At 58.3% G+C, this 27,782-nt stretch overlaps 5 protein-coding genes across 6 annotated transcripts in view; 4 read left to right on the forward strand and 1 right to left on the reverse strand.

The window, feature by feature from the left end:
- KCNK4 (potassium two pore domain channel subfamily K member 4) overlaps positions 1 to 7,358 on the forward strand; it is a 9,162-nt gene extending 1,804 nt beyond the window's left edge. Inside the window, exons 2-7 of the mRNA XM_034645590.1 lie at positions 1,269 to 1,534; positions 4,770 to 4,893; positions 5,021 to 5,181; positions 5,380 to 5,566; positions 6,084 to 6,223; positions 6,941 to 7,358. Coding sequence (XP_034501481.1) covers positions 1,346 to 1,534; positions 4,770 to 4,893; positions 5,021 to 5,181; positions 5,380 to 5,566; positions 6,084 to 6,223; positions 6,941 to 7,342 — 1,203 coding nt within the window. The 5' untranslated portion in view covers positions 1,269 to 1,345 and the 3' untranslated portion in view covers positions 7,343 to 7,358. The remainder of the gene's footprint in view (positions 1 to 1,268; positions 1,535 to 4,769; positions 4,894 to 5,020; positions 5,182 to 5,379; positions 5,567 to 6,083; positions 6,224 to 6,940) is intronic.
- Positions 7,359 to 7,959: 601 nt separating this feature from the next.
- On the forward strand, positions 7,960 to 10,957 carry CATSPERZ (catsper channel auxiliary subunit zeta). The gene is made up of 5 exons (XM_019796925.2): positions 7,960 to 8,024; positions 8,237 to 8,591; positions 9,449 to 9,531; positions 9,743 to 9,809; positions 10,568 to 10,957. The coding sequence occupies exons 1-5, from the start codon at positions 8,004 to 8,006 to the stop codon at positions 10,675 to 10,677; spliced, it is 636 nt and encodes a 211-aa protein (XP_019652484.1). The 5' UTR covers positions 7,960 to 8,003; the 3' UTR covers positions 10,678 to 10,957.
- A 575-nt stretch (positions 10,958 to 11,532) lies between these two features.
- On the forward strand, positions 11,533 to 19,391 carry ESRRA (estrogen related receptor alpha). Of its 2 annotated transcripts, none has more exons than XM_034645586.1 (7): positions 11,533 to 11,751; positions 13,228 to 13,564; positions 16,601 to 16,717; positions 16,854 to 16,982; positions 17,392 to 17,559; positions 17,654 to 17,923; positions 18,351 to 19,391. In XM_034645586.1, exons 2-7 carry the CDS (start codon positions 13,240 to 13,242, stop codon positions 18,608 to 18,610), a joined length of 1,269 nt encoding a protein of 422 aa, XP_034501477.1. In that variant the 5' UTR covers positions 11,533 to 11,751; positions 13,228 to 13,239; the 3' UTR covers positions 18,611 to 19,391. The 2 variants fall into 2 exon arrangements, with proteins under 2 accessions (XP_034501477.1, XP_034501478.1); XM_034645587.1 differs by lacking the exon at positions 11,533 to 11,751 and adding an exon at positions 11,845 to 12,359.
- On the reverse strand, positions 19,342 to 20,281 carry TRMT112 (tRNA methyltransferase subunit 11-2). Its single transcript, XM_002916665.4, has 4 exons — positions 20,127 to 20,281; positions 19,936 to 20,037; positions 19,707 to 19,796; positions 19,342 to 19,618 (listed from the first exon to the last, which is right to left on the reverse strand). Exons 1-4 carry the CDS (start codon positions 20,202 to 20,204, stop codon positions 19,511 to 19,513), a joined length of 378 nt encoding a protein of 125 aa, XP_002916711.2. The 5' UTR covers positions 20,205 to 20,281; the 3' UTR covers positions 19,342 to 19,510.
- Positions 20,282 to 20,805: 524 nt separating this feature from the next.
- On the forward strand, positions 20,806 to 24,187 carry PRDX5 (peroxiredoxin 5). Its single transcript, XM_002916664.4, has 6 exons — positions 20,806 to 21,061; positions 22,074 to 22,208; positions 22,908 to 23,039; positions 23,113 to 23,151; positions 23,312 to 23,373; positions 23,940 to 24,187. The coding sequence occupies exons 1-6, from the start codon at positions 20,876 to 20,878 to the stop codon at positions 24,043 to 24,045; spliced, it is 660 nt and encodes a 219-aa protein (XP_002916710.1). The 5' UTR covers positions 20,806 to 20,875; the 3' UTR covers positions 24,046 to 24,187.
- The last annotated feature ends 3,595 nt before the right edge of the window (positions 24,188 to 27,782 follow it).

The following is a 27,782-nucleotide window of genomic DNA, read 5'->3' on the forward strand; positions in this document are numbered from 1 at the left end:
CCGCAGCCGCAGCCGCAGCCGCAGCGGGGCCGACAGTGAGTGCGGGGCTGACGCGGGAGGCAGTGCGGGACTCCCCGGCAGGGAGGGGTGCGCTGGGGGCGACCGGCCGGGCGGGGCGCGCACCTCCCGCGCGTGGGCGCCTCTGGGAGTCGTGCGGCCGCGCGTCCCGCCGCCCGCAAGCTCCCAGGCGTCAGCGTTGAAGACTCGCGAGGCGGTGGGAGCGAACGGCTGGTGTGCAGTGTGTCTGGGTGGTGGGCGCTCCGCGGTGGCCCGGCGGCCTGGGTGTGTGGACCGGAGTGTGTGCACACGTGCGCGTGGACTTCTGGGGTGCCTCCGCGCGGCGCGCACGCCCCCGGGGGTCCGGGTGTGCCCGTGAGTCTGGGGAGTGTGCAGGTGGAGTGTGTGCGTGCGGTGGGGCAGCGGGGCGGGCGGGAGCCGCAGGGCGGAGCGTGGGCGAGCGGGTCTTTGTGCCGGCATGTGTGCGCGTGGGCGCCGGCGCCCGCGGTCCCGGGGGGGGCTGATGGCTGTCCCGGAGGATGCTGCCCCGGGTCCGGCCCTGGTCGCTCCCGCCCCGTTCCTTCCCGGAACGGGGCACCCTCCCCCCCCCACCCCGCCCGGCCTCGCCTCTGCGCAACGATCGGGACCCGCCCCTGGGTTCCTCGAAAACCCGGCGGGTTGCTGGGAGACCCCGGAGGCTACCCGCCCGGCCCCTGGCGGGTCGCGGCGGAGCGGGGAGAGGCGGGAGGGGGGAGAGAAGCGCGAAGATGCTGCCGCAGCCGCGGCGGAGGAGCAGGGACCCACCATCCCCGTCCCCGCCCTGCGCCGACTGGCCTCTGCTCCCGCTTCCCCTTCGCGCGCCTCCGCGCCCCCTCAGCCTCCTGCTCGGAAGGCGGTTCCTCACGCCCCCTCCAGGCCCCCCCCGCCGGCGTTTTCTTGCTCGCCCTGCCGGTCCCTCCGCAGGCTCAGTCTCTCTTTCCCCCTTCCACTCTCCTTCCTTTCCCTTCCCGGTGCCCTCTTCTCTTCTTAGTCCTGGAGTCCCTGGACAGGGGCTGAGGGCCGGGCAATGGAGGTAAGGGGGAGGACAGAAGTGGGGGACTGGGTGTGCCCTGGTACCAAGTGTCCTGGCAGAGGGATATGAAGAGAGGACATCTATAGGCAGTCTGGCTGGGGGCTCCAAGGACCTCTGGGTGCGTCGGGGCTGGAGGAGGAGGGCGTGGGGGGGGCTCAGGCTAAGTTACTGATCCCAGCATCCCTGGTTCTACCCACAGTGACCGCAGCTCCCCAGGAGCCCCCTGCCCGGCCCCCCCAGGCGGGTGGCGGAATTGGCCGGGCTCCTGGGCGCGCCATGCGCAGCACCACACTCCTGGCCCTGCTGGCGCTGGTCCTGCTCTACCTGGTGTCCGGTGCCCTGGTGTTCCAGGCCCTGGAGCAGCCCCACGAGCAGCAGGCCCAGAGGGAGCTGGGGGAGGTCCGAGAGAAGTTCCTGAGGGCCCATCCATGTGTGAGCGACCAGGACCTGGGGCTCTTCATCAAGGTGCGTGGGTGGGCAGGAGCCCCTTCAGCAGTCACCCATGACACCCCCTCCCTCCCAAAAGTGCTGCATGCCAGTGGGGCTCTGCGCTGGGTTACCTACTCCAGACTGGCACCCGGTGAGGGCAGGGTGCAGCTGAGGGGTGCAGGGCAGAGGCTGGGATCCAGGTCTCTGTGCTTTCAATATGGCGGCCATGGGGGCATTTGTCTGCCTTGCTCTTCCTGGCCTTGTGCTGAGCTCCTGGACTGTCTCCTTCAGGGTGATGTGATGGTGCTTGAGTGAAGGAACGAGTGAAGGAAGAAATGAATACATGGCTGGAGCACAGGAAATATGTTACATTTTCACAGGCATAACACACTGGTTCCGGGTTGCCGCATGAAATCCAGGGTGCCTGGATAATGGTGAATTTTAGCCACTAAACAAGAAATGCTTTTAAAAAATAAATACATCCCATGCGGTATTTTTATTTACTGAATTTGGCGACCCTACACTGGTTTCTCTACTTTGGAGTCACAGATGCCTTGGAGATGCCCAAGCACACTTTGAACAGTCCCCCGCCCCCTGGAAAAAATGCACTTATATCCCGGTGGTTTCAGAGGGTGTCAGAGGGACACATTCAGAGGGTTCCAGGATCTCCTAAGCCTGCCACCATGGATACCAGGTTAAGCACCCCTTCTCCCCAGGACACATGCTTATGCTGAGGAGGCTAGAGGAAGGGCAGGTCAAGGGGGGTTCAGCTTTGGTTCAGTGACTAAAGAAAGTGCTGGGCTTCAGCCTTCTGGGGGTGCTGTCAGGTAAGCACCTTTGTTGCTTCTGTGATTTCTGAGTCACTATCACATAAAAACCCCAAGGATTAACTCTAATAAATTGATGTTTATTATTTTATGGAAGAGTACCCCTCCTTCCCTGCCTGTTCTTTTGGAGGGAGGAGCCAGGGGCATGGAGGCCTCAGTGTTCCAGCTGATTCCTAAGGTGGCAGGACCAGGAGCAGAGATGAGGGCAGGGTGGGGCCAGGACACAGGCGACTTGGCGTGTCTCTGACACTTCCAGAATGCCCAGTGAGGCCCAGAGAGGGCTGGGCAGGAGAATGTGTCTAGCCAGACCACAGGGCAGAGCGGGGGAGGGAGGGAATCTGACCTATTTTATCTTCACGATGTAAATGCTTTTTTCCTGGATAAAAAAAGAAGAAAAGGAAGGGCAGAAATTAGAAGTGTGGGCGTCACCTGCTTTCTCTTCCACAACTAGGCAGTCCTGCAGCAATTATGTGCCTACTGTGTGCTAGGTGCTGTGCTAATACACCGTAGGGTGAGCAGGGAAATTGCTATGGGGGTGGAACAGATGCAGGCTATACCCTAGAAGATGTCACTGGGATGAGGGGGACAGATCCAGGGACAGATCACTGTAGGATTCAGTGGAGAGAGAGCTTTCCTGGCTTCCTTCTTTGTTAAACACCTGTTGTATGCTGGGCCCTGAGCTAGGTGCTGGGGGCAAGGAGGGAGATGAGGGGGTGGGGGGGAGGCTTTGGGAGGAGCTGGTAGTTGAAATGAGGCAGGTGAGACATGTTGAATTTAGAGATGTGTGATTGGTTTGCAAGAGACCTGCAGGCAGAGGAACAGCATGGGCAAAGGCGTGGAAGTTGGAAAGCACGGAGTGTTTTGCAGAACTCGGATTTAGCAGATGCCTAGTCATTCGAAGCAAAAATTAGAACACACAGGATGACGAGAGATTTTTTTCCTCTCTAAGTAGTGAATTTATTGGAAAAGTCTTGCAAAATAAAATTTAAATCACTTTAATCATACATTTCACTTCTTGGCTTCATTTAAGAATTACTATTACAGGAAATGGGATCATCTCAGAAAATATGGGGGGAAGGTCACTGCAACTTGGGTTTCAAGTGGGGGCCCCAGGAGACAAGGTTGGGGAAAGGGAGGTGGGGAATAGTTTGAAAAGGGGCTGAGATGCTGGGCTGGGAGTTTGGACTCTATGCTGCGACAGCAGGGAGCTATGGAGGATTTGGGGCAGTCACTTCAGGAAGATTAATTTGGAATGGGTCTTGCTAATGAGAATTGCAGTTGGAGAGAAAGAATGTGGTTTTTGATCTCCCCCACTGCCTTTGTGCCTTGGCTCTGTGCTCCTTGGGGAAGGGCCCTTCTGCCCCCCACCCCCCATTGTGCTCTGATCTCTGTCACTGAAGGCAGACACTCTCAAAACACAGACTCTGTCTTGAAGGGACCTGCAAGGTGGCAAGAGGGGTAGACACATGGCCATTTCATTCATTTAATCCTATTTATTGAGCACTTACTGTGTAACACAGGATTTGGCTTGGACTTCAACAGGATGGGTGGGGGTTTGTGTGTCCAGGAGCCTTCCGATATTGGGTACACAATTTGATGGCATGTGAACCTTCCTGGAGAAAGGGTCCCTAACTTCCATCAGATTTGCTAAGGCAAGGAACTCAAACTCAGCTTTCCTAGGGGCGATGGGAGTGGTGGGGTCTGTGGAAAGCTGGAACACTGGGCATGATCACTACTTGGGACTAACTTAACAGATGCACAGAGCTTACTTTAACTCTTCACAGCTGTCTGAGGTAGGCGCTAGCGTCATCACCTGCACCTGATAGAGGCAGAAACTGAGGCACAGAGTTAACTTGCCCTGGGGTCACACAGCATCAAGATTTGAACCCAGGCAGTCTGGTCCAGGTCCATGCTCCTGACCTTTGTAAACTTGAAATCTTTTGTGTGAAATCAACGCAGATAACTAAATCTTTTGTGTGAAATTAACGCAGATAACTAAAATCCTTTTAAAAAAAAGATTTATTTATTTAGAGAAAGAGCACTCCAGCATGAACATGTGCAAGAGGAGGGGGGTGGGGGGAAGGGACCAAAGGAGAGGGAGAGGGAGAATCCCAAGCGGACTCCCCGCTGAGCGCTGAGCCTGAGATCCTGACCCTGAGATCATGACCTGAGCCGAAATCGAGAGTCCCACAAGAGTCCCACGCTTAACGGACCAAGCCACCCAGGTGTCCCAACTAAAATGTTTCTAAAACAACGTGGAGGTCAAACAAAACTGGGCCACCCAACGTGCAGTGTCTACTCTGAGGGACTGCCCTCAGGAAGAGGAGGGAAGGGGAGAACTGGGAGGGAGAGGGAGGACACCACTCTCCAGACTGGAGGGCCAGGGGCTTGGGCAGGACAGTTGGGAAGGGCTGAGGTTCCTCCTTCTGCACCTTGTCCTGCAGGATGTGGCTGATGCCCTGGGAGGGGGTGCGGACCCTGCCATCAACGCGACCAGTAACAGCAACCACTCAGTCTGGGACCTGGGCAGCGCCTTCTTTTTCTCAGGCACCATCATCACCACCATCGGTGGGGAAGGGGACTGGGCACGTGGAGGGGGGCAAGGGGCCGCTGGGCTTTCTCTTGGGGGAAGGTGCAGAGGGAGGAAGTGGGGGGCAAGCAGCCCCTAGACTTCCCGCACGGCCCCTCTGCCCAGGCTATGGCAACGCAGCCCTGCGCACAGATGCCGGGCGTCTCTTCTGCATCTTTTATGCGCTGGTGGGGATCCCGTTGTTCGGGATCCTGCTGGCGGGGGTCGGGGACCGGCTGGGCTCCTCTCTGCGCCGCGGCATCGGTCACATCGAAGCCATCTTCCTGGTGAGCTGCTCCTTGTCCTGAGCACCCTCGCGTTGAGCTCGGGTTACCCTTCCCTACGTCCGCGCCCCGCACGAGAGAGTGGGCCTCGAGATCGCGGAAGCCTCGCGCACAGGATCCTGGAGGCGGTGGTGTGGGGGGGTGTGCCTAGAGGTTTTGGCGATGCCTTGGGTCCTTCCTGTCCATTGCCACTCCCTGCAGAAGTGGCATGTGCCACCGGGGCTGGTGCGAATACTCTCGGCGGTGCTCTTCCTGCTGATCGGCTGCCTGCTCTTTGTCCTCACGCCCACGTTCGTGTTCTGCTATGTGGAGGGCTGGAGCAAGCTGGAGGCCATCTACTTCGTCGTAGTGACGCTCACCACGGTGGGCTTCGGGGACTATGTGGCCGGTGAGGCCACCTTTCTTGCGCTGCACTTCCCTATCCACTCTATTCCTGCCCAGGGGCCCTGCACTCTTGCGTCTCCCTCCAAATTCCTTGTGGTGTGTGCACTCACAGGCACTTGCTCCGATACCTACACGCCCTCACGGGATGCACCTGCACGTTCTTGCACGGGTGCAGCACCTCGTGTGCCCTTACATTCTCGCATGCCTGCACCCTGATGCATGCTCACACATATATTAAGTGCACCCCTCACACGTGCCACATTCTTATATATGTGCACCCCTTCCATATGCTCACATTTTTGCATGTGAGCACACTCACTCGCGTCTTTGTATCTAGCACACCTTCAAGTCATGCACACTCATCTTGCATGCATTCACACACTCTAGCACACACCCACTGATTGCCCTGGAGAGGCGGATCCACTCACTGAGCTGGGAAGAGGGGCAGTGAATCAGGAGCTCACAGGGTAAAAGCCTGCCCCACAATCAACATCTTTCTGGCCTCCCCGGTGGTATCCCAGGCGCCAGCCCCAACCAGAGCAACGCAGCCTATCAGCCGCTGGTGTGGTTCTGGATCCTGCTCGGCCTGGCCTACTTCGCCTCCGTACTCACCACCATCGGAAACTGGCTGCGAGTAGTGTCCCGCCGCACTCGGGCAGAGGTAGGCGCCCCTGGGTCGGCGCTGCGCTTGAGCTGTGCCGCTGGCGCGCTCCACCCTAGCAGCGGGTTCATCAGTCAGTCTCCCTTCTCGAGTGCGGGCTTCTCGAAGCAGGGACGGAGTGCCCCCCACCCCCACCAAGTGGACCCGGCCCAGGGACAAAGGGTTAAACTTGGACCGGTTTGCGGATGACTCCATCTCTGTTCTCATGGCTAGGGCTGTGAGATTTAGAAAAGAACAAAACAAAACAAAAAGCAGGAAGCCCAGTTAAATGTGACTTTCAGATAAATAGTGGATCATATTTGAGTGTAAGTTATGTCCCAAATGTTGCATGGGAGGGATATGCATATATTAAAATTTTATTTGTCGTTTATCTGAAATTCACATTTACCTGGGCGACCTATGTTGTGTGACCCAACTGGTCGCGCCGGTCGAGGAGCTCTAGAGAGGTGCAAAGGTCTCCAGGGGGCACGGGAAGGATAGCTGAAATAAACCCAGGGCTTTCTAGAAAAGCTCCTGGAGAAGAGGGCTCTTAGGTTCGGATGGAGGAGAGGAGGGTGTGTAGCTGGGTGACGAGCCTTTCCGCGCTCTGGCGGGCTGAGACAGGGGGACCGGGAGGAAAAGAGGGGCCGTGTCTGATTGGCGAAGGGTAGCCTCCCGGGGTTACAGAGGCAGTTGAGGAGGACCCGCGGGCGAGGACTGCCTTTCCTCCTCGCGCAGATGGGCGGCCTCACGGCGCAGGCCGCCAGTTGGACCGGCACGGTGACGGCGCGGGTGACCCAGCGAGTCGGGCCCACGGCACCACCGCCTCTGGAGAAGGAGCGGCCACTCCTGCCCCCACCGCCGTGTACTGCGCAGCCCGCCGGCAGGTCCCCGTCCCCGCTCCCCGCGAAGGCCGAGCCGCCCTCTCCGTCCTCCCCATCCACCCCGCCCACGGCCTCGGCGCTGGATTACCCCAGCGAGAACCTGGCCTTCATCGACGAGTCCTCTGACACGCAGAGCGAGCGCGGCTGCGCGCTGCCCCGCGCGCCACGGGGTCGCCGCCGCCCCCCTAACCCTCCCCGTAAGCCGGCGCGGCCGCGGGGCTCGGGGCGCCCGCGGGAAAAAGGCGTGCCGGTGTAGGGGCAGGCCCCCCTGCCCGGGCCTCTCAAAGGGCTTCGCTCTTTCGCTCTCCCCGGCATGCTCTGCTTGTTTGACCAAAGAGGCCTCTCTCGACCAGACTGAGGCCTGCGGAGGAGGCCACGGGTGCCGCCCCCGCTCCTGGCCCTCTCCTCACTTCATCCATTCGCAGACCCCCACGGCTTTCTGTCTCGCTGTCCCGGCTGGGCCCGTCCCTCACACCTCACGACTGTGCCTCAAAAGCCTGCATCAATAAACGAAAACAGTTTGCACCGCTGCGGGCGTGCGCGCTCCGGGGACGCGAGTGGGTGTGGGAGTGCTTGCGTCGGGCCACCTCCGGGGCAAGCCAGGCCTCCAGTGACCCCCGGGCCGCGCCCTCCTCCCCACGCCTGGGCCCGTGTCTCCGCCGGGAGGCTACCGGGTAGGATCCGGAATAGGAATGTGCCAAGGTGTTCTGTGCGTCTCCAACCTCAGCGCAGATGCCGGGCGGTGGGGATGGGGGAGAGAGAATGGCGTCTAACGTGGGGGGCTGTAGATGGAACTCTCCCTCGCGACCCCCGCAGCACCCTTCGGGAACGGGATTCTGCCCCTCCCCGCTCCTGGAGCGTGACCCTTTGCTCCTCGCCCCGAGGCCTGTGGCGACTGGGTCCGTTGGGGCAGAACCATGGAGGAAAAGCCTTACAAAGTAAGAACTCTTCCCGGACCCCCTCCCGCTGTGAGCCCCCAGCCTGGGTCCAGCCTGGGTCCCTGGCTGTTCTCTCCCTCAGCCTTGGCCCCGGGGCAGCTCCCAACGAGCCCCCCTGAGCCGACTCGACGGAGGGACGTCCCCAGCCTGCTCTTCCTTTCCTTCCCAACTCCTCGCGGCCCTTGGCTTCCCTCGTTGTATGTGGCCCACAGGCGTCTTTGGGCAGCCATGGCTCAGACATATCGAGCCCAGACAACGACATCCGGAATCTGTGGACCAGAGCCACGCTGTCGCAGCCGAACCTGAATGTGCCGCGGTCCAGGGTCGGCGAGGACTCGGACGTGGAGGGCAGCAGCAGCGGCACCAAGTCTCGCCGGTGGTACAATCAGAAGGCCCCCCGCGACTCGGATGGTAGTTGGGAAGAATGGGACGACGGAGAGGACAAGGACAGTTTCAGACAGGAGGATCTGAACGAGCCCTCCTTGTTGGAGCTGGAGCTGCGTCGGGCCGGCTCCCTGGGAAGCCGTTTAGAGGAAGAGGAGGACGTCGATTCCAAGCCCGACACCGGTCAGTGTGGCGTCACAGGGTTGTGGGTATCCACAGGGCAGGGGGGGGGGATGGCCAGGACCTCAATATCTGTTGCTGTGAAGTGGGGGGTGGAAGGGGAAGCTCTAGGATCCGTTTCCAGGATTCCCTTCCCGGGACGGGCGCCAGCGTTCATCTTTTACGCTTTAAATCGACCAGACATTATTGGAGCGCCCCCTACTGGGTAGGCGGCGTACGAGGTCCTGTGGCCACGGCACGCCAGGTCCGAGAGACACCTGCGAAAATGCGCAAAGGCAGCGTGGTAGGACCCATGCTTTTAACGGAATCACTGGGATAGTTGAGAGGAGGGAGTTATTTCCTTGTGTATGGATTTGCTGTCGTTGAGGAAGTGTCTGTCTTTCATTCACTCAGTCATTGGCTACAACTTTTAAGCACCTACTTCTTGCTGGGCACTGTCTGGGACTTCCCCAACCCCCAGTCCCTACATTGCTGGATTGAAACAGATAACAATATTGTAATGCCATTTATTGAGTGCTTGCTGTGTGCCAGGCACTGGGCTTCCTTTGCAGGATCACCTTAAACTTCACAACCTCCATAAGGGGCTATTCTTATTACTCCATTTGACAAATGAAGAACTTGAGGGTCAGAAATTTTCAGTCATTGCTCCTAAGCCTCACCTAATGGGGTAGTCAGAACTGGAACCTTGGTGGGTGGGACAGTAAAGCCCAGGGTAGTAAACTAATGTCCCAGACTGTTGTTTCACAACAAGACGGCACCTGGAGCTGGTCTCTGAAGGCCACTCCCCTGTCACCACAAGCCTGCCCAGGGAAGACCCAGCAGTCTGCAGATGACTGATCTCTCTTTTTCTCTTTTCCCAGAAATATCTTCCTCAGAGTCATCATCGCTCAATATCTTGAAGCATACACCCCATCGAGCCTACTGGATGGAGCAGCAGAACAGGGTTAGAAGTACCCAGGGAGACTGGGGATTTTAGCAGGGTGGGGATGGGCAAGTTGGGGGTTGCAGACGTGAAGGGGCGAGGGTGGTTTGTAGAGTGGAGGGGCAGGCAGGTTGGTTGGGGGGTCTTGGGGCTAGAGGGAGCAGGTGGGGCATTTCAGCTTGGGGCAGGGCTGGGGTCCCTGGGACATCTGAGCCTCTTGCTGCCTCTCCAGCTGCCACTGCCTCTGATGGAACTCATGGAGAATGAAGCTCTGGAAATCCTCACCAAAGCCCTCCGGAGTGAGCCCCTCCCCCAGCTCCCACAAGAGACCCTGGGGGATTTTGCAGGGCTTGGGCCTCTGGGAGTGGGGTTTCAGGATGTGTCTGCCTTGTCAGATTCCCTACCCACCTACAAGTATTCCAGGAGCCCTACCAAACGTAAAAAATTGGGGGACTGGGCAAAGGGACACCCAGTGGGGAGAGCGTGAGGTGATGTCAGGGGCCTGGGTTCCAGCCTTAGTGCAGCCCCCCCGTAACTGATGGCTTTTCTAAAGCTGTTTCTCCACTCCTCAGTGGGCATGACAGTCCTTATGTGGCCTTGGCTCCGTCCCTCGGTGCTGTGAGGAACCTCTGGATAATTTGGGTCAAAGTCCCCTCATTTGCCCTGCTTGTAATATAAGGCAGGGATGCAGGCTAACAGCTTAGAGTGGGTGGTCCAGGAGGTGTCCTCAGAGCTGCCAGCTACCACTGTCCTAGTTCAGGCCTGCAGCACTCTGACTTTGCCCTCACCCATGCTCCACCTGAACACTCTCACCCTGCCCCACACCCCCCATCTGTGGGGAGTACAGGTGTATGACTTGACCTTTAAAAAAAACAAAAACAAAACTGTCAAGGGCCAGCACCATGGAGATCCAAAGTTTCCCAGACTAACACAGACCCGAGTGCCAAGCGCTCCTGCTACCCCAAATCACCCGGGGTTCCTCCGATCTCACGTGCAGCACCGCTGCTGGGGAGGCCATGCCCCTGCTCACTGCCCTGAGCGGAGCTCTGCCCTCTAGGCTACCGGTCAGGTATTGGCCGGGACCACTTCCTGACCAAGCAGCTGCATGGATGCATCGAGGGGCTCAAGAGGCGCCGGAGCAAGAGGCTGAACATCTTGGGGCACTGAGAGCACCGCCTCGGGCTCGGGCTTGAGAGACAGACAGCCCGACTCCAGGCCCCGACCCCTGTCCCGTCCCCAGACCCAAGCCCGACCCTGTCCACGCGGAATTTGAATCCTAGAGAAATAAAAGACTCTGTGCACGGTCGGTGACTCAGTGCGTGGCTGCCCGCGTGAGGCGGACGCACGTGGCCCCGCCTTTCCCCGTGACCTTCACTCGGTCACCGCTGTGACCTTGAGCGTTCTCCATCCAGGCCCTATTGGCTCCGCCTTCCAGGGACTCGAAATCCAGGACTTCTTGCATGTTTTATGCCTGCTTCTCCCACCCCGGGTCCAGCAGCTGTGTGGGGATATTGGATCTGCGGTCCAAGTGCCCCGATGGTGTAATCTTGGGGGAAGCAGGAGAAGGTAAAGGGGTAGTGCCTCCGCTCAAGTTTGGGCTTGCTAGGCCCCGCCCCTCATGCATATGCAGTTACACTAACCTCTCCGCTTGCCCCGCCCTCTCATTTACATATGTTAGCCTTCTCCCTTGCCGCGCAACTGCGGCCACCGAGCCACCTCGCCCACTTCCCTCGCGCACAGCGCGCCCCGCCTCCTTCGTTACGTAAGAGCGCTCCTGGTTCCAACCCCCTCCCGGAGCCTCACCAAGTCTCCTCTGGCCCCGCCTCCTCGGCCACCGCCTTCGCGAGTGCGCCGCTCCGGCTCGGCGGCGATGGGCGGGACCTTCATGAAGGACCTGCCTCTGGCTTCGCTGGCTCCGCCCCGACTGGTCCCGGCACGCAGGCGCTGCCCACCCCGCTTGTCTGATTAGCATAGGGCGCCGAGACCCGCCCCCTGCTTTGCATGCGCACGGCCGGCCCCACCCCCGCTGTCAGCTGGAGGAAGCAGAGTAGGAAGCGGCCGCGATGTCCTTTTGTGTCCTACAAGCCGCCGGCGGCGCCGCCGAGTGAGGGGACGCGGCGCGGCGGGGCGGTGCGGCCCGAGGAGGCGGCGGAGGAGGGGCCGTTCGCGGCCCCAGGCTCACCCCGGCGCTCCGGGCCGCTCGGCCCCCATGCCTGCCCGCCCGCCCTGCCGGAGCCCCAGGTCCGGGGGCGGAGGGGAGCGCCGCTGGGGGGGTGGACGGGCGGGGCGCGGGGGCCATGTGCGAGCGCGGCTGGGAGGCGGGCGGGCTCCGGGCGGGGTCCGGCCCCGGGTCACGGTTGGGACCGGGTCCAGGGCCAGACGGGGTTAGGGTCCGGGCGGGATCCCGTGTTGAGGTCTTAATGCGTCGGCCTGGGACAGGGGCCAGTTCTGGCTCGGGCTGCAGGTCCTGGCCAGGGTCAGGCTTGGGCCTCGAATCCAGTCCCAGGGCAGGGTTCAATCCGGCACCTGGAGCAAGTCGAAGTCCCAGGGGCGGGCCTGGGTGGAAGATAGGGAGGGTTCCCTGTCGGAGAAGGGGCTTTGAAGACCACGTGGGGGCGCTCGAAGGGGCCTTGGGCCACCCTCCTCTCTGGGTCAAAGGTCATCGCACCGGCAGGGGAGAACTTCCTCCTCCTTGGCGCTCCCCATTTACTTCCTGATAACCTGATAGAGGTCCCCTGCGGGCGGAGGGGGAGGGGAGGCGCAGCAACTTTAGGCAACTTTCCGTAGGTGTGCGCAGGTTGGGGGGGGCGGGGCGCCCCTGAGGTGGAGGATTCTGCGGCAGCTGGAGTGTAAGAGTGATTGTGCTGGCGGGGGTTGGGGGGGTGGGGTGGGGTGTAAGGAGGTGGAGCTGTGTCCTCGGGTGGGCCTGGGATTGGCATGCAGGGGCAGGAGGGGCGGTGTGTCAGGTGTGAAAGGCTCTGAATGTGTTTCCACAAGGGTCTGTGCGTGTGCGTGTGGGTCTCTGTGGGGGCATGGTGAGTGCGTGTGTTTGGGAGTGAGTCTGTGATTGTGAGCGAGTGTGTGTGATTGTGAGCTTGGAGTGTGACTTTGTTTATGGGTTGTGCACTTCGGGAGGAGTGTGTGAGTGAGAGCTGGGGCTTCGGGAAGGCCATGTGTGAGAGCATGGAAGCGCCCAGCAGAGAGTAAGCATGTGTGAGCAGTGAGGACAGATGCGGACCCAGGTGAGTGGGAGAGTGTGAACCCACCACCTGCCCTTGTGTGCCTGGTTCACGCTTTTGAATGGAGGATACCCAGGTGAGGGGGAAATCATCAAGGTCCCCAAAATCTGGAGAAAATTGAGAGGTATCTCGCTACTGGCTGGGGTTCCAGATGGGGTTGAAGGTCACCTGGGGACTAAGGTTACCCTGCTCCCTGGCCGGGGTGGGAGTAGGGAGTTTCCAGGCCTCCCCCAGGTTCCCAAGTGGGAGACCTCGCCGTCAGTTACTGGCCCTGGAGGCTTTGGAGACTCTGTTCCCATGGCAACAGCTGGGGGGGCCTCTTCATGGGCAGCCCTTCTTTGGACTCTGCCCCCCTTCCCTCCCCCTCCATGAGCCTGGAAGCCTGGCCCTAGGCCCGGGGTTGGGCAACCAGGGTGGCACTGTGTCTCCATCCCCCATCCCAGTGTCTCCTTGTGACCCGACAGGTCTCTCCCTGCAGGTGACCAGCGCCATGTCCAGCCAAGTGGTGGGCATTGAGCCTCTCTACATCAAGGCAGAGCCAGCCAGCCCTGACAGCCCAAAGGGTTCCTCGGAGACCGAGACCGAGCCCCCCGTGGCCCTGGCCCCTGGCCCAGCTCCCACCCGCTGCCTCCCAGGCCACAAGGAAGAGGAGGATGGGGAGGGGGCTGGGCCTGGCGAGCAGGGTGGTGGGAAGCTGGTGCTCAGCTCCCTGCCCAAACGCCTCTGCCTGGTCTGTGGGGATGTGGCTTCCGGCTACCACTATGGTGTGGCGTCCTGTGAGGCCTGCAAAGCCTTCTTCAAGAGGACCATCCAGGGTGAGCCCCACCGAACTCCTGTGCTCTTTGCCCTCTGGGCCTAGCGCTACCCGACGGGTGCACTGCCTGGTGGCAGTAGGCCCCCAGACTGCTGCGGTACCACTTGGGAGTTCCCAAGTTCTTCCTCCCTCCTGGGAGTGCCGTTTCCCTGAAAAGTTAAATAAAGCCACAAGGGTGTGTTAATGGCTTGGATGTGGGATGTGAGAGAGAACTCAGGAAGCCTAGGTTTCTGGGTACTAGAGGCCTAGCACCTTCTGCAGTGGCTCTGAAAAATTTGAGGCAGCCTTTGTCTGCTTCTAAACTTTGTTCTTGCTTCTGGCAGCTGCTGACCTCTCAGCAGCGTAGACCCCCCCCCCCGCCCCAGCCCTTTGGCGGATTTCCCCAAAGCAGCACCAGTGCAAGGCAGGTTTTCATGGGTAACTGAGAGGGGTTACGTCATATCTCAGCACCTGACTTTAAAAAGGCTGTTACCCCCTGAATTCTTCTCACTCAGGAACACATCCCAAAACATGAGTGAGCAAGATAGAAGTAAGAAGGAATACTTGGCATGTGCCTGTTACTTACATTTTTATAGGAACATTGCTTACTTTGGGGCCATAACATATACTTTTGGAGAACATTTCTTGAGAGCTTACCCCGTGTCAGGCACCGCGCCCTCTACATTCGTGATCTCTTCCTCCCCCAGCAGCCCGTCAGGTGCCAGTGGTGTGACCGTAGTTGAGGCCCAGGAGGATTTTTAAAACTTTGTTCAAGTTCCACAGGTAGAAAATGGCAGAAGCAGGATTTGAACTTGGGTTGATTTAGGTCCAGAGCTGACTGCTGCCTCTGCGTATTACTTACAACTGAACTTCGGACAGATGCCTCCCAACTGATTGTGACACTGCAGTGGGTTTTGATTTGGCCAACACCCACTGCTCTAGGACCGTTTGTGCTCTCTAATGGTTCCGAAGGCCAGTGAACTAACAGGCTCAGGCCCAGGCTTCTCCCACCCACCCTGGACCCCTTCATTCTCTGTTGACTCCATTGACAGATCTTTATTGAGCCCTAGCCATAGATTGCAATCATTTATTGAGCATCTGGGTGCTGTGAACCGTACTGAACATGTTACCTCGACATTCCCTTTCATTCTTACTAGCCGTCTTTGTAGCAAGTCCTGTTTTTATCCCGGTTTTATAGATGGGAAAACTGAGGGATTGGGGGCTCAAGTACAGGACTTGCCCAAGGTCATACAGTAAGAGATAGTGTCAGGATGGGCCCCAGAAAGGCTCCAGAGCCCTTGTTCTTCACAGACCTGTGCTCTGCTGTCCTGACCCCTGTTCCAGGCATGCAGACGTAGCTGGGACTAAGTCGTTTATGTTCTAGCAGAGGGGAGAGAGAAAACAGTGAATTGCACAAAACTGTTGTAGTGCAGCTGTTCTGAGTGCTGGAGGGGGAGGGCAGGCTGTGTGCCAAGGAACCTGGCTGGCTTGGAGGCTCTGGAGGTCTTCTCGGAGGAGGTGTTTTGAGCTGCGTGCACAGGCCTGAATATAGGGTATAGGAGAAATGTGCCAAGGCCGTGTTGGGTGGATGTGTCATTCAGGCCTTGCAGTAGCCCTGTGAGGCTGGGAGGGCCACCATGTGTTCATTCAGCCAGTTAGGAGCTGCCATTACCTACCGGCCCTGTTCTTGGCGTTCGGCAGTCCTGGCCCTTACGGAGCAGACGCTAAAGGGGGACGACAGATAATAAGATAACTAAGTACGTGTGTGGTGGCTCAGGGTGCTGAGAGCTGATGAGAAACTGTCAGGCAAGGCAAGCGGCAGGAGAAGTCTGTACAGGGGCCCCCGACATTCTCACAGCGGGGCCAGGGAGGGCCTCTCTGAGGTGACAGGGAGTAGAGCTCAGAAGAAGGTAAGGGAGCAGTGTGCCCTGAGCCTGGGGTCTGTGTGAGGAACACTGAGTTGGCTGGGCTGGAGCAGTGTGAGGGGATGTTAGAAAGGTTGAAAAGCTAGGGACTGGAGGCCTCACGGGCCTCGGGGGGTACTTGGGCTTTTACTCTGAGAAGGGACATCACTGGAGGCTTTGGAGCAGGGGAGGGACAGGACCTGACTTGGGTTGCATGGGTTGTCCTGGTCCCTGTGTTGACATTAACTGAAGGAGAAAAGGACAGAGGAGGAGGCCAGTGAGAAGGTGAGGTGATGGTGACCCGGGCAGGGGCAGGGGCAGGCGCAGGGCAGAATGGGTCAGCTTCTGGACAGAGGAGGAGGTAAAGCTCGCCAGGCCTCGTTGATGGGTTGGATTTGGGTGTAAGAGAAGAATCAAAGATATTTTCTGGATTTCTGCTTGAGCCACTAGACAAACGGAGTTCTGTAGGCTTGGAGTGGCAGGTTGTGGGCTCCATTTGGGACAGGTGAAGTTTGCCACACCTTCTAGACCTGCACGATGCTGAGGCAGTGGAAAATGAGTCTAGAGTTCACGCAGCTCTATCGATAGAAACGTGAAGGCCCACGACTGGTGAGCTCACCAAGGAGTGAGTCGGAGATGAGGTCCAAGGGCAGCCCCGGGGTCGGTCCTTCGATGGAAGGAGTGTGTGGGGTTGCACAGAAATGACCTAGTGGCCAGTAAGGAAGAAGGTGGTGTCCTAGAGGCAAAGGATGACGTGTCCAAGTGTTTGTGGGAGCAGGACCTAATCCACGGCATTAGATGCTCCTTTAGCCAAGTGAGACGAGGACGAGAATGGACCACTGCATGTGGCGAAACAGGCTGCTGTGGCCCTTGATGAGAACAGACGGGGTTAGAAGAGCCCAGAGATGTGGCTTGACAAGAGGCTTGGGGCAGAGATAGCCTGACTCCCCTGGTCCCTGCTTTCCCTGGCCTAGTCAGGAGCCCCCAGCCCAGAGGCCATTCCTCTCACCGTCCCGGGCTTCCCTGCCCCACTCAGCGTGCTCCCCCTCTCCCCAGACCTGCACTTAACCCGGGGCGAGTCAGTGCTCTCCCGTCTTCTGGGCCCCCTCCGGGCCCTGGGAGGCCGCCACTGGAGCCCTGCCTCTTCCTGGCAGGGAGCATCGAGTACAGCTGTCCGGCCTCCAACGAGTGCGAGATCACCAAGAGGAGACGCAAGGCCTGCCAGGCCTGTCGCTTCACCAAGTGCCTGCGGGTGGGCATGCTCAAGGAGGGTGAGCGCTGGGCCTGGGTGCACGGGGCTGGGGTGGGCGGGGCCTGGGGCGTTCTGGGGGAAGAGACTGGGTAGGAGAGCTCCGCAGAGCAAGCCACCCCCAGCCCCATGGACACAGCCCTGTCCTGCAATTCAAGGAGTACGTCTGGACCGTGTCCGAGGTGGGCGACAGAAGTATAAGCGGCGGCCGGAGGTGGACCCGCTGCCCTTCCCAGGCTCCTTCCCTGCTGGACCGCTGGCAGTAGCTGGAGGCCCTCGGAAAACCGGTGAGAGGGCTGTGGGTCCTGGGAGCTCTAGGGTTGGGATGGGGCCGGGACATGAGAGGCCCGTTAGGTGTTAGTCACCCAGAACGGATAGCGTGGGCATTGGGATCCCAGTTTGCCCTTCGTCTATTCACATTTCCCTGAAGGGGTATTTTTGAAGATACCCTTTTTATCAGTCCCTGAGTAGTATACCTGGGACCGGGATTTTTCTCACACTCAGAACCTGTCTGTGGACTTGGGTTTCCCTGGGAGACAGTGGGAGCCCTTCCTGGAGAGAAGTGTCTCTGGCTGGCCAGTGGGTATTAGGAAGGCCGTGGCGGGGTGGGGTGGGGGTTAATTTGGGGAAGATGCTTGACCCTGAAGGGGCCTGCAAAGTGATGAATTCGAGTGCCTTTTCCACCTGTCCCTGCAGCCCCTGTGAATGCACTGGTGTCCCACCTGCTGGTGGTTGAGCCTGAGAAGCTATATGCCATGCCCGACCCCGCGGGCCCTGATGGACACCTCCCAGCCGTGGCTACCCTCTGTGACCTCTTCGACCGAGAGATTGTGGTCACCATCAGCTGGGCCAAGAGCATCCCAGGTAAAGGGCCCAGGTGACCCGGGGCTTCCCTCTGCAGGCCAGGTCTGGCTCTGGCGAACTCGTTCATCCAGGTCTGCTTCCCACTACCCTCCAGGCTTCTCGTCACTGTCACTGTCTGACCAGATGTCAGTCCTGCAGAGCGTATGGATGGAGGTCTTGGTGTTGGGTGTGGCCCAGCGCTCACTGCCGCTGCAGGATGAGCTGGCCTTCGCGGAGGACCTGGTCCTAGATGAAGAGGGGGCACGCGCGGCTGGCCTGGGGGAGCTGGGGGCTGCCCTGCTGCAGCTGGTTCGGCGACTGCAGGCCCTGAGGCTGGAGCGCGAGGAGTATGTCCTGCTGAAGGCCCTGGCCCTTGCCAATTCAGGTGAGTCCGGGGGGGGGGGGCACCAATGGAGTCTCCGTGAGACCCTTCACTTTGTATCCCCGACGGTGGCAGTCTCCTCTGGCAGACAAGGAAAATTGGGGCTTAGGGAAGAACAGTGACTTGTTGAAAGTCCCAAAGAAGGAAAGGGCAGACCCAGGAACTGCAGGTAGGATTTCGAGCTCTAGGGCCATCTTTACATGGAAAAGGGAACCATTTAGTGGGAGCGAAGGTGGGGAGGATCAAAAGCGGCCACGGTTGAGGGAGAAGGGGGGGCTGGCTCATGGGCAGGAGCCGTGAGTGGTGCCTCAGTCAGCCCCTCAAATCTGTCTGGCTCCTCCTCAGGCCCCATCCAACAGCGCTCAAGCAGGTGTGGACTCTGCCTTTCCGGAGACGGTCGCGTCCACAGCGTTCTCTCCTCTCCTTGCAGACTCTGTGCACATTGAGGATGCCGAGGCTGTGGAGCAGCTGCGAGAAGCTCTACACGAGGCCCTGCTGGAGTATGAAGCAGGCCGGGCGGGCCCCGGAGGGGGTGCTGAGCGGCGGCGGGCGGGCAGGCTGCTGCTCACACTACCGCTCCTTCGCCAGACGGCGGGCAAAGTGCTGGCCCATTTCTATGGGGTGAAGCTGGAGGGCAAGGTGCCCATGCACAAGCTGTTCTTGGAGATGCTCGAGGCCATGATGGACTGAGGCAAGGGGTGGGCATGGGTGGGGGTGCTGGCAGGACCCGCCCAGTATGGGGTCAGCCCCAAAGGGGCAGAGCTGGGGTCTGGGCAGTGCCACAGCCTGCTGGCAGGGCCAGGGCAATACCATCAGCCCCTGGGAGCAGGCCCTACGCCCTCCCCTCCCCCCCTCCCAGGGGGTCTTAGAAGCTGGGAATGTGTGCGCCCAGGCTCTGGGCACAGTGCTGCCCCTTGCAAGCCATAATGTGCCCCCAGAGTTTAAGGGGGGCCTTGCGGAAGCCATAGGGGGCTGCAGGGGACGTGTGGGGGGGGGCAGAAGCCTGATCTCAGGGAGGGAAGGGAGTGGAGGCCACAGTCTCCCAATGGGTGATGCTTTTGCTGCTGCTTAATCCAACCCCCTCTCCAGAGCAGAGGGGGATTTGGAGAGCAAAGGCCCCTGCCCCCTTCGCTCCTCTCCTCATCATTTGCATTGGGCATTACTGCCCCCCCTTGAAGCAATAACTCCAAGCAGGCTCCAGCCCCTGGACCCCTGGGGTGGCCAGGGCCCCCCATCAGCTCCCACCCAGCCTCCTCAGGGGGTAGGGAGAGCACTGCCTCTATGCCCTGCAGAGCAATAACACTATATTTATTTTTGGGTTTGGCCAGGGAGGTGCAGGGACATAGGGCAAGCCAGGGCCCAGAGCCTTTGGCTGTACAGAGACTCTATTTTAATGTATATTTGCTGCAAAGAGAAACCGCTTTTGGTTTTGAACCTTTAATGAGAAAAAGAAATATATCGAGCTCAAGAACACTGTGTTTCGTCTATCATTGGGTCAACGTCTGGGGATACACGACAAATGTAGGAAACAGAATATACATAAACAAGAACATTCACGGTTCCAGACTGGAAAACTAGTGCCTGGCACAATTAAGTCTCGGTTTCCTCATCACTCAGCAGCATGTTGGGGATCCCGCGACTGATGGGGAACAGACGTCCAGACTCTGGGCACTGCAAGGTGCCCTCCAGCACATCCACCTGCGGGGAAGGGGGAGGGAATAGAGCTGAGCACTGGCAGCCTCCGGCTGTGACCGGCCAGGGAAGCAAGCGATGGGCCGGTTCTCACCTCCAGCAGCACGTGGTGCATCTGCCTCAGGAATTTCTCATCATGCTCATACCCTTCAATCGGCCCTTTGGGCACCTCGACCAGATGCAGCTGTGGGCAAAGGCCTACGTCAGCTCCGGGCATCCCACCCCTTGTTCCGAGGACAGGTTCCCCGGCCTGGGGCAAGGGCCTGCGATGAGACCACACCCCCCCCCCCAGGATGAGCGCGGGCTTGGGGGAGGGTCCTCACGGTATCCGCCGCCTCCAGAAGCGCCGCCCACTCCACCTTGGGTATCATACGCGCCACGAAGTCGGGGTTGAACTCCACGGGGTTGATGCGGACCTCGGTGGCCTGCGGGGCGGAGGGGTTTTGTTAGGGACAGGAGCCTGGTTCCCCTATTCCGCCCAGGAGACGGGCGCGAGACTGCCCCCGTCCGATACCTGGAGGCGCAGGGGGAAGCCACGGGGCCCCACCCCCCGCACATGCGAGCTCAGCAGGTTGTGGGTAAGCAGCTTCATGTCGCCAAAACGCGCTCTCAGCGGGCCGGAACCGGAAGGAGGCCGAAACTCCGCTGCGTCACTTCCGGGGCCGCTCCAGTCTCCGTCCTATTGGACGTCTCGGAGGAGCGGAAGTGGCGACAGGCTGGAACTTCTCGTGCTAACCCGAGTAGAGGTATTTGAAAAGCGTGGTGGCATCACGCGCTCCTACCGGAAGCGCCCCGGCGGGAGAGGACTACGGCTCAGGCCCAGTGGTGTCCGTTCGCTACAAATCACGCAGTGTACATCATATGTAAAGCAGCCGCAATGCAGGGGCCTTCGTTAAATGCAAAATAAGCGTTTTTCTCCTACACAGGCGCCAGACGCCATCGTCTCCCGCCCCTCGCTTCCGGTTAAGGAAACACTGCAGGAATCCGTAAACTCTGCCCACCACCATAGCGACGCCCCATTCTTGTACGCAAACTAGTTGCGCGTCTGCCGAAAGCCCCGCCCATCCGTTACTGCGCCGGGGGTCCAGCCCCAAATGCAAATAAGCCGAGCGCCCCAGAAGTTCCGCCCCTGCACGCGCCCCTACGGCTGCGCAGTGGAGGAGCCTTGCCGGGGGCGGGCACGGCCGCGGCTCCGCCTTTCGGGGAGGGCACCCGCCGGGGCACCGAGGTGAGGGCGGGGCGATCGTGCGTTCTGGGATCGGCATGAAGCTTTTTCCGCACCGTGTTCTGAGTCGTCTGCCAGGCTCGCTTTTCGTCCGTGCTACTGTCGTCGAGTCTGCAGTTTCGGCGGCGTCGAGAGCAGGCGGGTGCCGGCAACGAGGCCAGGAGTGGACGCTTGGCGGGGCCCACGGTTTCAGAAGCGCCGCCTCAGCCATGGCCCCAATCAAGGTGACCGCTGGCGGGGCCCGGCCTGAACTCCCTTCCCGCTGCTCCTCCCAGTGCTCTCCGTCCCGCTTGCCTGGGGAGAATCACCCTCCTGCCTGCTCTCCGGACCCCTGTCCGCCCTGCCGGACGTTCACCCCGCAGTTCTCCCTCATCCCCTCAGCAACACCCTGTGGCTCTGCACCCCCCCCCCAGTGTTTTCTCTTAACACCCCTATTGTGTCTCCCCCGTTCCACTTCTCCCGTGGCTAATTCCCACGCTTCTGCTGAGTCTTTTTCATCCTCACCCGGACCAATCCCCTCCTGCTCTTGGGGCCACCTTCCTTCCCCTTCCACATTCTTCTGAGACCTCCTCCTGCTGCTTAATCTTACTCCCAGTGCCTCATTTGCCCTCCCTTCGTGTACCTCCTCGGCTGCATGAAACCCTCACACTCCCAGGTAGACTAATCCATCCCCTTGGAGAGATGCCTTTTATTTTATTATCCCCCCCTTTCCGTCTGCTGCTGCTCTCCCTTTTTCTCTTCCTGAGGGCTGGACACTCAGACCTGGCCAGGGTCCTTTCCCTCCCTGTTGTCAGGGTCTCCTCCTTACCCCCACGTAGATCTCCTGCCTCTCCTTCCCTGCCCATTTATCCCACTTCTTTCTGGTAAGAAATACACTCCTTGTTTACTCAGCCCCTTGTGACACCCAGAGAGGCCTCCTCTCCCATTTTCTGTTGTCACCAACAGGCTGGTAAAAGGAATAGGGGGCACCTTGAAACCTGGAGGATGTGGAGGAACCAGGTGGTGGGGGGAGAGGGGAGAGCGGCAGGGAGGGACCTCTGGAAACGTTGACAGGTTAGGACATTACAACTCTGTCAGCTGTGCTCCCCTAGGAGCAACTGCCTGGTCTGGTTTAATGCCTTTTCCTTGGCTTCTACACACCTCCCCATTTCACAACTCCACATTTCCTCATCTAGTCACTCTCTTTGCTCACAAAGTAACCAAGTAACTCCTTACCAAGTCAGTCATTCCCTCTAGGTGGGAGATGCCATCCCTTCGGTGGTGGTTTTTGAAGGGGAGCCTGGGAACAAGGTGAACTTGGCAGAGCTGTTCAAGGGCAAGAAGGGGGTGCTGTTCGGAGTCCCTGGGGCCTTTACGCCCGGCTGTTCCAAGGTGAGACCTGCCATTCTGAAACTCCGCATTTGGAATCTTGTGTACATGTCTGCGTTGTTCCTAAGTCCTAGGGCAGCTTGCAAGGAGAATATGTAGTTGCGGTGACAGTTACTGTCACCTATCAGAGCGGGACACCCGGGTGGCTCAGTCAGTTAACACCTGCATTCGGCTCAGGTCATAATCCCAGGGTCCTGGGATCGAGCCCCACTGGGGCTCCCTGCTCAGTGGGGAGCCTGCTTCTTCCTCTCCCTCTAACTGCTGCTCCCCCTGCTTGTGCTCTCTGTCAAATAAATAAAATCTTAAAAAAAAAAAAATCAAAAAACAAAGCCTATCAGAGAGTTCAGAAAAGAGCGGAAGCCGTGAAAAGGTGGTGGCGCCAGGAACGCAGGAGAAAAGGGTATTCTAATTAAATCCAACGTCTGTTACTGATCTTGCTGGTGATTGGCACTGTGGAAGATACTCGGGTAAATAAAGTATAGTCACGTCCAAGGGAAGTTCATGGTGACCACAGAGCACTCAAGTTTGGATCTGAGCTTCCTTGCCGCCAAGGCAAAAAGGAACTGTGGCTGACACATTTCTAATTGATCAAAGATATTCAAGAGGGAAGTGAGAGGAGGGCCTAGAGATAAAGGGTAGGCCGGGGTAGGCCGTAGAGCAGAGGCAATGATCCCTTTGCAGACCCTTTGTTTCCCCTCCTAGACCCACCTGCCAGGATTTGTGGAGCAGGCTGATGCTCTGAAGGCCAAGGGGGTCCAGGTGATAGCCTGTCTGAGTGTTAATGATGTCTTCGTAACTGAAGAGTGGGGACGAGCTCACAACTCGGGAGGCAAGGTGAGGTATGGGTCCTGTGGGGGGTCAGGGGTCAGGCAAGGGATTTTTCTTTGACCTTTACTTTTCTCCTTAGGTTAGGCTCTTGGCTGACCCCACTGGGGCCTTTGGGAAGGTGAGTGCACCCCTGCAACCCCTACCCTATAGGATGGTCCTGTGCCAGGCCTTGGACACAGGAACTTGGAGGGACATGGCTAATGTGGGAAGCAGCTGGTGGGGGCAGGGCTTGGTCTGTTCTGGAAATTTCTAAGCCTTGTTTCTGCTTTTCCTTTTAGGAGACAGATTTATTACTAGATGATTCATTGGTGTCTCTCTTTGGAAATCATCGGCTCAAAAGGTAAAAGCAGAAAGGTCCTCTGTAGGGTTCCCCTGCCACCCCTTCAATCTAGATTCCCAGCCTCCAGGTCCAGGCTGTTGTAATTATCTCAGTCTCTCTCTCTCTTTTGAAAAATTCACTTATTTAAAGAGAGAGCGAGTGTGCAGAGGGAGAGGGAGAGAGAATTTTTTTTTTAATATTTCATTTATTTATTTGATAGAACACAGGCAGGGGGAGAGGCAGAGGGAGAAGCAGGCTCCCCACTGAGCAGTGACCCCCCCCCCCCCCCCCCCCCCGGNGAGAAGCAGGCTCCCCACTGAGCAGTGACCCCCCCCCCGCCCCCAGTGGGGCTCAATCCCAGGACCTTGGGATCATTACCTGAGCCGAAGGCAGATGCTTAACTGACTGAGCCACCCAGGCACGCCAAGGGAGAGAGAATCTTAAGCAGACTCCACGCTGAGCTCAGAGCCTGACGTGGGGCTTGATCTCACGATGCTGAGACCACGACCTAAATGGAAAACAAGAGTCAGACGCTTAATCTGACTGTACCACCCAGGCATCCCTGGCCCAGTCTCTCTTTCTGGCAGGTTCTCCATGGTGGTAGAGGATGGCATAGTGAAGTCCTTGAATGTGGAGCCGGATGGTACAGGCCTCACCTGCAGCCTGGCCCCCAACATCCTCTTGCAGCTCTGAGGCCCTGGGCCTGTTACTCCTTCTACCCTTTCCTGTTTCACCTGCCCAGCCCTGGACAGAGGACCCAGTCCAGCCTCAACGGGGGCCACCAAGTGGGAATTGTGACCAAATTTCTGCAATAAACATTTCTGGTTCACAGTTAGTCCTTGATTTTTTTTTTTTTTTAAGATTTTATTTATTTATTTGACAGAGAGAGACACAACCAGCTAGAGAGGGAACACAGCAGGGGAGTGGGAGAGGAAGAAGCGGGCTCCCAGAAGAGGAGCCTGATGGGGGGCTCGATACCAGGACCCTGGGATCATGCCCTTAGCCGAAGGCAGACGCTTAATGACTGAGCCCCCAGGCGTCCCTGATTTTTTTTTTAAGATTTATTTATTTATTTGAGAGCGTGTGCGTGTGCATTGGGAGGTGGGGGGGAGGGGCAGAGGGAGAGAAGCAGACTTGTCAGTGAACTTGGAGCCAGAACCTAGGGCTCGATCTCATGAACCTGAGCTCATGAGCTGAGTTGAAATCAAGAGTCAGACGCTTAACTGACTGAGCCACCCGGGGGCCCCTACTCCTTGATTTTGAGTTGCTGATTTGCTGAGGGCCAGGCCTTAGGACAGTCACAACTGTGAAGGTAGTAGGCAGGGGCTGAAGGGGTACCAGTGGGGGACCCTGACTTCATTAAGGAGATAGTTAGGGAGAGCCTTTGAATGAAGTATTACCAAGTATCAGTATACAGTTGGGAAAGGACCAGCGGTCTACAGAGCAGGGGAGGGAGCAGTCTGTGCAGAGGGATCAGGCCCTCGGCAGACACGAGCGTTCCCTGCAGCCATGACCTTCTGCATTTGATCTCTGGGTGTTGGCTGACCTCACTTAGACCATAAACCTCAGGGTAGAAGCTTTGGCGCTAGGTACCCCCCACCTGGGCCAAGCTTTAGCTCCACCATTCTTTTAGACTCTGTCGAACCCCTCCCAGGAGCACCCTCATCCCAAGAAGGGCTCCTGGCACCTCGAGGCCAACTGACTGGTAGAAAGGGCTCCATCAGTGGAGGCAGTAGTGGGTTAGTCCAGGAGAGCTTCCTGGAAGAGGAGTCTAGGTGAGCTGTTGGCAGGGAGAAGATGCCAGTGAGGCCTGACCAGTGCTGGGTGTACTGTGAGGGGCTGGGGGTCGGGGAGGCGTCAGGGTCTGGTCTTGCTATCTGCAGGCCCCACCCTTGGGTCTCTTCCTTTTGCCTCTGGGAAGTCTTGCCCTTGGCGTCAGGCAGTGATTATTAGGCCCCTGCTGTGATTAGGCGCTCATAGTCTTTTTTTTTTTTTTTCTTCAATTCTTTAAATTTTTTTTTTTAAAGGAATTTTTTTTTTTAAGATATTTTATTTATTCGACAGAGATAGAGACAGCCAGCGAGAGAGGGAACACAAGCAGGGGGAGTGGGAGAGGAAGAAGCAGGCTCATAGCAGAGGAGCCTGATGTGGGGCTCGAACCCATAACGCCGGGATCACGCCCTGAGCCGAAGGCAGACGCTTAACTGCTGTGCCACCCAGGCGCCCCTCAATTCTTTAAATTTATTTCACACAGAGAGAGAGAGAGCATGAGTAGGGGGAGCCTCAGGCAGAGGGAGAGGGAGAAGCAGGCTCCCTGCTGAGCAGGGAGCCCGGTGCAGGCCTTGTTCCCAGGACCCTGGGACCGTGACCTGAGCTGAAGGCAGACGCTTCACTGATGGAGCTCATAGTCCTAAGGAGGGCAGACACTTAGAGCTGCCTCTTCACGTAGAGGTAAAAGTCCTCGCGATGATCCTGTGGGGTGTGAGTCTGAGAGCCTCAGGTGGGGAGAGCGCCCACGTCAGCGCCTGGCTAACTGGCTGGCCACCAGCTCGCCCGCCACAGGCCGTGTGCCCTCCTCCTCCCTGCGGAGCTCATGCCCCCGGCACCTCCCCGCTACCTGCGCGAGCCCAGTCTCTGCGGCTGCCACTCAACAGCCTGTTTCTTTTGCTCCGGGCCTCTTAACCTGAGGCCCAGGAAAGGCCTCTGAGAGGCAGCGTCCCCTCCAGGATCCTATTGCCACTGATTGGGCCTCTTGGCATGAGGGGGCTCCCAGGGCCAGGGCAGCCCCTTCGGTCAGCACGATGGGAGTCCGGTGTGAGTGGAGGTGGCCGTGCACCTCAGCTTGCTGGGGGCAGAGGGGTGTCTGTGGGCTGCCGTGGATACGGGAGGGCCCGAGATCAGCGATCACACCGCAAGAGAATCTGGCAGAGCTTCCTCTCCCGGGGGGACACACTGTGTTTCAGGCTTGTAGACAAAGGGCAGGGCAGGCCGGGGCATAGCGGCCTAGATCCGTGGGTTCCGGGGGCCTGGAGCGGTACCTGGCAGGGCAGTGGGCGTGAGCTTCCTGGGCTGTGGGTGGCCAAAGGGCTAATGTTAAAACAGACCCTGCGACATTCATCCAACACACCTTCAGCTAAAACGCACCACCTGTCCAGACCTTCCCAAGGGCACAACAACTCTGACCCGGAAGGCCAAGGGTTTTACTCGGCATCAGCAGTTCTGGCCTTTTCTGGGTCAAGAGTTCCTTTGAAGAGCTGCTGAGAGCCATGCCCTTTTCCTTAGAAAATGCACGTCGTTTGGGAGCCTGGTTGGTGAAGCATCTGCCTTGGGCTCAAATCATGATCTCAGGGTCCTGGTATGGAGCCCCATGTTCTCGTTGTCGGGCTCCCAGCTCAGCAGGGAGCCTGCTTCTCCCTCTCACTCTGTCCCCCCACCCCATGCTAGCTCTTGCTCTCTCTTAAAGAAATAAAATCTTTTAAAAAAGAAAAAGAAAATGCACGTTTGCACATATGTGTGCACAGAGGCACATATGAACACCCTTTTTAAGGGTTTTGAGGAGGGCCCCTGAAGTCCTTCCAGAAATTCCAGGTGAGCCCCCACCCCTGCCTGGGAGGCATCATATCAGAGTGGGGTCACCAGACTTTGGGCTCGGACAACTAGACTTTTTTTTTTTTTTTAAGATTTTATTTATTTATTTGACCGAGACAGCCANAGAGAGAGAGAGAGAGAGAGAGAGAGAGAGAGAGAGAGAGAGAGAGAGAGAACACAAGCAGGGGGAGTGGGAGGGGAAGAAGCAGGCTCCCAACGGGCTCGATCCTAGAACGCCGGGATCACGCCCTAAGCTGAAGGCAGACGCTTAACGACTGCGCCACCCAGGCGCCCCAGGACAATTAGACTTGTGAACCAAGAAGCTGGTGACCTTGGGCAGGCTATTTAGTTTCCCTTGACCCCACTTGCCTCATCTTTGAAGTAGGAATAATCCAACCCGCATCCTAGGGCTGTTGGGAACAAATGAGAGTTTATGTAAAGCACCGGGCACGGCGCCTAGCGTGTGGTAGGAACCCAAAACATGGTTATAAAGAGAAAACAAAAACAAAAACAAAAAAAGAATCCTTTGCTCTCCACCATGTAGCCCGTGTGTCGGTAGAGAAAGAGCTAGAGGGGCGCCTGGGTGGCTCAGTCGGTTGAGCGTCTGACTCTTGGTTTTGGCTCAGGTTGTGATCTCCGGGTCATGAGATCGAGCCCTGTGTCCAGCTCTGCTGAGCACAGAGTCTGCTTGGGGTTCTCTCCCTTTCTCTCCCTCCCCCTCTGCCCCTCTCTGTGCACACACTCTCTCTCTCAAAAAAATATAAATAAATTCTTTTTTTTTTTTAAAGATTTTATTTATTTATTTGACAGAGATAGAGACAGCCAGCGAGAGAGGGAACACA

This window comes from Ailuropoda melanoleuca, chromosome 16, assembly GCF_002007445.2.
Source record: "Ailuropoda melanoleuca isolate Jingjing chromosome 16, ASM200744v2, whole genome shotgun sequence".
Taxonomy (NCBI): domain Eukaryota; kingdom Metazoa; phylum Chordata; class Mammalia; order Carnivora; family Ursidae; genus Ailuropoda; species Ailuropoda melanoleuca.